Source organism: Mauremys reevesii, linkage group 1, assembly GCF_016161935.1.
Source record: "Mauremys reevesii isolate NIE-2019 linkage group 1, ASM1616193v1, whole genome shotgun sequence".
In the NCBI taxonomy this organism is placed as follows: Eukaryota; Metazoa; Chordata; order Testudines; family Geoemydidae; genus Mauremys; species Mauremys reevesii.
In genome coordinates, this window is record NC_052623.1 from 304,474,244 (window position 1) to 304,481,959 (window position 7,716).

At 44.9% G+C, this 7,716-nt stretch overlaps 1 protein-coding gene across 2 annotated transcripts in view; it reads right to left on the reverse strand.

The window, feature by feature from the left end:
- ANO6 (anoctamin 6) overlaps nt 1–7,102 on the reverse strand; it is a 99,683-nt gene extending 92,581 nt beyond the window's left edge. Inside the window, exon 1 of one of the 2 annotated variants that reach the window (XM_039509372.1) lies at nt 6,819–7,102. In XM_039509372.1, the coding sequence (XP_039365306.1) occupies nt 6,819–6,894 (76 nt within the window). In that variant the 5' untranslated portion in view covers nt 6,895–7,102. The remainder of the gene's footprint in view (nt 1–6,818) is intronic. The other variant, XM_039509381.1, reaches the window with a different exon arrangement.
- Between the last annotated feature and the right edge of the window lie 614 nt (nt 7,103–7,716).

Consider the following 7,716-nt stretch of genomic DNA (forward strand, 5'->3'; position numbering starts at 1 on the left):
ATGTATTTTAGAAGATTTGTGGAAAAAATAATAAAGACTATTTAAAAAAAATAGCGAGGTAGCATTCGTGTGAGGGAGTTCAGGCATGATCACATTCTATTCTATTTTGTTGCTGGGATGCTGTGTAGTAAGTGAAAGTAAAATAGGGACAGAGTAAGATGGTAGAAGGAAGAGGGGAAGAAGAGATGCATGTAAACTAAAGGGTAAGATGAGTAGAAGGATAAGCAGGCAGAGAACATGAGCAATAATTAACAATTGGATGGCTATTACAGGGATGTTCATTGTTCTGTGTTTGTACAGAGCCTAGCACAGTGGGGTCCCAGTCGATGACTATGGCTCTTAGGTGCTATAATCTACATAAGCTGATAAAAAAACCAAAATAAGCAAGAAATGCAGCCATGTTATCTTTGACATGTTATCTTTGTCAGTGGTACATGCCAGTGGAAGAGATTGGATATCATCTTATCCTGGATTCATAAAAGGGAGAGTGAGTAGATTTCTATATGTTAAGTTTTAACAAATAAATAGGATTCCTGTTTACTAATATTCAAAAGCTAATGAGTAGTTCTAATGTCAATTACACAATGTTGATATTTTCAAAACATTGGGATTGAAATTCTGTATTTGTAGAAAACAGCAAAAATGAAGGCACGAACACTGTTTGATCCTCATGATGTCACAGTTGTCTGTAAACACTAACTGTTGTGAAGTGCCACTAAAACTAAAGCACGTTACTAGCTTCCTGGGGTTTATTATGTGTTCAGTACAAAAATGCACAGATTTTGGCCCTGATCCAAAGTTCATTGAAATCATTGGGAATTTTTCCACTGATTTCAATGGGCATTGAATCAGGCCCTTGGGAGAATTTGCATAATACTAAAGGGAAGAATGCAAAACTAGTTTTCCACTTGGAAAGTTTGTAATCACTTCATGACTTTTCCTTTCCATCCTGTCCCTCAGAGAGCAACTCAATTGTTTTCTGTTCAGGATTGTATATCAGCTCTGGATCTGGGCTGGGTTCAGCTCCCAAAGCCAGCTAGCATGGGTTATGTACTTGCAGTATACGCCAGTTTGGAACAACAAGGACATTTTGGAAATTTAACTACCAAGTGAGTAGGGGTGATCTCCTAAATTGTTACACAGAGAAATTCCATCACAGAGTTTTGCTGAGACTGTTATTCAGCCTTGTGAAGTGCATGTTCTGTTAATACGTGAATATTCAGGTTACATGTCTGAGGTTTTTTACAGTAACTGTAGAACTACGTATGGAGAGGATGTTTACCATGAAATATAACTGCTAGTCAGAGAAGTTAGCAGTTCACATGTTTGCCTCCAGCCTTATCATGCAAGTGTGCACATGCGTTTACCAAAAAAGCAGCACCTGCTCTATATTAGTATTAAACGAGCCTTCTCTTGACATTTGTAGTCATGCAATACTCCCATTGAGTCAGTAGGAGTTTTGGCTGAGTAACGACTGCATGGTCTAGTCCTCTGGTTGGGCTTGTAGCAAGTTGGAAGGATATTTTTCCAGTGCATGGACATCTCTATATTTTAGAGGCAGGAGCTAAAATTCCCAAAACAATTTTTTTTCTAGAAACCACCTTAAATGATTTACTATGGACAGCTCTGCAAAATGATGTGTTCTTTTGCTAGTGCCAGACCACATGTTGCATCTAAATTGGTTTGTATATATGTGTGGGGATTTCCTAAATTTCTCAGTGTTCTCCCTAGAGGAATTAACGTTAAAGGCAATTTGCACAGATGGAAGAGCCATTCAGCAAAGCGTCCTTGTCACTTGCAGGGGCAGTTTGCTGCAGTATCAGGCAGTTCGTTTTCTTCTTTTTGCTCTGTTCTAGGTGTACTTGTGTGTGATTGGGAATAAATAGGTCTTCATGACAGTGCCTTTTACTAGTCACTCATTAGCCCCCTCTCTCCTCCCTACTGATCTCTTTTCTGAATTTTAGTTTGGGTATTCTTTCTCTGCAGATATACTCAATTCACTGTTCAGCCTGTCTTGCCTGCCTCAATCTCATCAACTCCCAAATCTACCATAACAACCTTAAGCTTGTCCTAGCCAAAATTGATATCCAATCGATAAGGTAAGCATTATTGGCCCAAACTCCAACATCTCTTCTCCTGCCAACTCAAATCAAACACTTGTCCCCTCTTCGAGAACCTAGGTGCATTATTTGAACCTGAACACTAGCCTCTCATCTGTCTGGTCTTGAAAATGTGCTGCTATAACCACTGAAACATCTTTTGCAGGATGCTACTTTGCATTGTTCATGTGATGTTAACTACAGGTGAACAAATCCATATCTTTTTCTGCTCATGCCTGCCAGGTACTTTTTTCTTTTTTAATATTTCATATTTGACCCACTTGTTTGTCTTAAATTTTTCCTAGCTCTTAAGCCACTGTTTTTAGTTAGTTCTCCCTACCCCATCCTGAACAATTCTTCCCATTCGTCCTTAATGGTGTTGCCTAAGTTCATCACAAATCTTCACCAACTTCCTGCCCATTTCTGAATCCAGCACATTTCTCTCCTCGTCTTCAAGATCCCCTGTAGATCCTAACTTTTTCTTATGTGTTGTTCAGCATCCAGCACAGTGGAGCTCCTCACATAACTGACCATCTGGGTGCTACTGCAGTACAAATACAGAAGAATAATTACTGTGATTCCTCACCTCATTACTTTTGCTTTTAATTCTGTTCTCCCAAGAGGGTGCACTAATTATTTTCTCATACTACTCAGAGCTTCCCATTTCCCACCCATTCTCATTCTTCTTCTCTTGCTATTCAAAATCTCACAATATTCTACGTAAGTAAGTAAAGTTAGAGCACCATAAATTGTTTTCTAAATAGTTTACTTACATAAAATATTGTGTACACACTATGATGTTTTGTAATGCACTCCAATACTTGGGCCTGAATGATAGTATAGAAAGATAAATCATATATACATGTGCCAGATTCTCCAATCAGCAAAGGAATTTGTCAATTGTCAGGAGATTTCCTGACCTACCAAAATATAACTTACTTTCTGCTATAGTTTACTGCAAACCACATAGTTGTGAAAGATTTCAAATTGGTCTACTCTGCACTAGGTGCTGGTATTGGACTCAGTGACCTAATAATGCATCTGGTCTTTTAACAAAGTCAACATCATTTTCAATTTTATTTTCATACGGAGATATTTTCCCTCTGTGGTTTACATATGGGATATGAATCCCTACAGTACAAACCATTGTATGTTCTGCGCCACTCCTGTCACTTCTGTTATTCTTCAGTTTGTTTCTCTGTTTAGTAATCTAACTAAACATCAATTAAGGTACATCTCAGGCAGCCCTCATCTTGAAGCGCACTACAGGCTGAATGTCTGTTGCAGAATAATTGGAGATGGATCATGAGGGTAATTTGGTTTGCTGTTCAGCCAAAACATATTAGGCTGAGCATATGCATAGAAGGGTTAATATGCAGCTTGCTCTGCTCTGCTATTTATTGCTGTACTAGGCTCATGCTGGAATACTAAATGAAGCGACTGGCTGGCACAAAGCAATGACAACCACCAAAAAAAAAATCAAATAGAAGAAAAATCCTTTTTTCACTGAAGCTACAGGAATTGCTTTCATATTTAATAATACTTTTTATACTGCAGCTTTGGTACTCTTTGAGTATTTTGGAGAGCAAGACTCTAGAGATAATGCAGGAACCATTCAGTATGACAACAACAGTTCTGTTGCTGTTTCCACAGGCAGTTTTTCTCCTAACTTTGTCAAAACATTGAGAGAAACTTGTTGACAAACTTAATCTGAAAAACACAAATTCTTAGGTTAGTTTTAGATTTGATTTACATATTTTGCATGTATCTGGCATCTTTCATGTGAGACTCTCTCAGGTGGGTAAGTATTATCTCTGGTCTGCAGATGGGGAAACTAAGGAACAGAGAGACGAAGGGCCTCACCCAGTGCCACACAGTAAGTGGCAGAGGTGATTTAGAACTCGTGAGTTTCTGGTCCCCACTTCCATGTTCACTGCCTCTCTAGCATATGAAGACAGACAGAAGTTGGATTTCTTTTTTTTAACATATTTGTATTAAGTGGAATTTCTTGCACGTTCACAGACAAATATGGTAGGAATTCAGAAATTTTTGAGTGCAGTTTTTATTTATTATTGTACTAGAACAAAAGGCTTCTGGATGCCATGGCTATTATCATCCAAAAACATAGGATCAGATCCTCAGCTGGTGTAAATAGCGCCATGGAAATGAATGGAACCACATCACTTTACACCCACAGAAGATCTAGTCTATTATGTCTATAGTCTGTAAGAGAGATACTCTGACAGAATTCAGTCCAGTATTAAATACAGAAGAGAGAGCTCTGGCGAGTTGCTGTTGGTACAGAAACTAGTATATAATCCTAATGGACATAACATTCTCCAGTCATTTTACTATCGGTAGTATACATGTTCCAGTGAAAAGTCATTCTCTGTTGGGCCAGTCTTCTCCCTGCTTTGCTCATTGCTTCTTCCCCATCCCCGCTCTCCCACCTCTTGTTCGGCTGCCAAATTAAGGCACTTAAGCCTGGCAAGGCGAATGAGCAATCTGCTTTCTCAGGACAGGTATGCCAATAGCATGGGCCAGATCAGCCTCAGGGGATCTTGTGTGTGGTGGAAACTGAATTATTTTCATTATCCAAAGGTACTGGGCCAATCTCACTTCCACCTTCCTCCAAAACAATTTGTATGCAATATACAAAAACCTGTAGGAGAACACTTCAACCTCCCTGGCCACACTATAGCAGATCTTAAGGTGGCCATCCTGCAGCAAAAAAACTTTAGGACCAGACTTCAAAGAGAAACTGCTGAGCTCCAGTTCATCTGCAAATTTGACACCATCAGCTCAGGACTAAACAAAGACTGTGAATGGCTTGCCAATTACAGAACCAGTTTCTCCTCCCTTGGTTTTCACACTTCAACTGCTAGAACAGGGCCTCATCCTCCCTGATTGATCTGACCTCGTTATCTCTAGCTTGCTTCTTGCTTGCTTGCTTATATATACCTGCCTGTAGCAGGGTGACCCCTGCTCCGGGCCCAGGGGGGTTAGAAAGTGGCCTGACAGGGCTGAGCTGACCAAGGAAGTGGCTGCAGCTGGGGGCCACGCCCCAAACTAAGCCACAGCTGGGCCTTATAAAAGGCAGGGAAGCCAGGAGCCCAGGCAGTCTTCCTCTGTATGTAGAGGGAGATGGGCCTAGCTGCTGGGACTTAGAAGAAGGTTCCTGAGTGAAGCAGGGCTGGGGAAGGCTGAGGGGCTGGGGAGCTCCAGCCAGGAAAGCCCCAGGCTGCAGCCTAGTTATAGGCCCAAAAGGGTACTGGGGGTTGCAGAGGGCAGTCCAGGGGTAGGACAAGCAGCAGGTCCAAACCCTCCTTGCCAGGGATGAGTTGGCTGACACTGCAGTCTGCCCCAGAGTGTGGGGCTAGACAATGACTGTCAGTAGCCACTACTGAGGCAAGGTAGGGATAGAGGGTGGGGGGTTCCCTGAGACAGAAAGGGAGACCCAAGAAACAGGGGTTGCTGCTAGGGGTAGCGCCCCATGTAGAAGGGCCCCGGGTCCAGGGAGGGCCCCGGGGGGGCCTAAGAACCGGTAGATCACCCGCCTGCAGAGGGTGCTCCAGGGTGAGACTGAGTGAAGTTCGCAGAGCAACCAGCAGGAGGCGCTGCAGGGGTGAGTCGACCCGTTTACACTGCCCCAGGAAATTTCCACCACTTGCATCCAAAGAAGTGGGTATTCACCCACGAAAGCTCATGCTGCAAAATGTCTGTTAGTCTATAAGGTGCCACAGGATTCTTTGCTGCTTTTACAGAACCAGACTAACACGGCTACCCCTCTGATACTTCCTCCAAAACAGGCTCTGTCAATGATCTGGGATCCTAGCTACATCCTCATGGTTACTGCGAAGTGCTTCCCTGTGTCATCAAACTGAGTTCCTTTTTCTCTTCAAAAACAGGCCAGTTTATGGGTAAAGTTTTCTATATATTTATGCACACTAAAATAGCTCAATATTGTCTTTCACATGAAAGGAGGAAAGATTATTTTCAGACTAACTGTGGAAGACAACCCATTTCTACATGCATCACTTGTGCTGACAAATTTGTGTTTTCTGTCTCGCCATTATCTGGAGAAGTCCCAGACCTTGCACTTGAAACTTGCAGAACAAAAGCAGATCATAAACCTAAACACTGCAATTCACACGTAAGCCAGGTACCTCTCTGTCTCTCACCCCCATTCACACACTCCCTGCACAGGCAGCTTCATTCATTCCAGTAAAATCTCAGGCCAGCATTTTCAAACGTGGTATCTAAAGGTAAGCGCCTCAGCTCCATCCTCAGGGCAGGCATCTCTTTGGCCTCAGCTCTTCACACAGTTCAGAGCAAAACCGAGCCGTCAGGGAGTTTAGCTTTCAACATGAGCTGAAAGAGCACGCTGGGACAGAAACTTTCCCAGGTATGCAGCAGGGCTGGCAAACGGAGATTTTCAATACGCGAAAGCAAAAAACCCCACGTCCCATTGAAGCCCCCCCCCAGTACAATCCTCGCCCCTCCGCTTCCTCCCCAGGAGGAGACTCGAAACCACTCTCTTAAAATTAATCGCAAGGGGCGCTTCCTCCCTTCCTGAGGCGTGGGGTCAGGACTCTCACACCCGCTCCAACACGGCCCCCTCCACGTGTCTGGACTTAGCGCCAGGACTCCCCCCGTCTATTTCTAGGGTGCCGGCCATTCATCTCGCTCCCGCCCTGCCGTGATCCAACTCTTACTTACCAACCTCCCCATCCTCTTCTTCCTCCTCGTCCTCCTCTTCCACTTCCAGCAGCACGTCCTGGTTCTCCCCTGTCATCCTCCCGAAAGTTTTGTCCCCACTTCGTACCGACTCGGCCTCGCACACAAGTTCGGTCCGTTCCCTGGAGCAGGGGCTCGCGCGAAGCCGTCCTGGCAGGACCGAAAGCCGAGCCCAGTCCGGCAGCTGCGCTGAGCTCCGCCCGCTCAGTCCCAGCCGCGCAGCAGCGAGCTCCGGCTGGGCGGGGCAGGAAAAGGGAGGACGCCTGGGGAGGACAGATTCGTACAGAGCCAAGGGCGGGCAGGGCTGCAACCCCCCACCCTCCTAGTGAGCGTTGCTCGAGGGGGGAGAGTCTCTCGTTGCCCTGAGAGACAGGACAGCAGAAGGGAAAGGAGTGACTAGGCAACCCTCCCCTTTCCGAGCAACGCCCGGACAGCCAGAGGCTGACACCTTCTCCCTCCCCACCCCTGCCAAAGCAGAGCCACCTCCCAGCTGCCGGAGCACTGACTCCGACTGCCGCAGGGCACGTGGTTTCACTGTCTAGCAGCCCAGGGTTATGCCACCGCTGGCTGAGGGGCAAGGGAAGGTCTCCCACAGAAACTCTGGTGGGCCCATTGCCACCCTGAGTCCTGCCCTTTCCTCTGTTCTGAGCCCAGACAGAGGCAGAAGAGGAGTTAACCAGTGCCGGTAGGGCATCAGCCAGTTCTTCCTTCCTGGGTTGGATGTTTATGAGATTGTTTTGAAAGTGGTAGCCAGGGCAACGGTCATGGCGTGTTTAAAGTTTAAGGCCCTGCTTTGAAAAAGTAAGAGCAAAGGTGGCCAATTTCTAACTAGTAGCAAATTGCGACCTGCATAGCCAGAAAACAAAAGTGTGTGTAACAA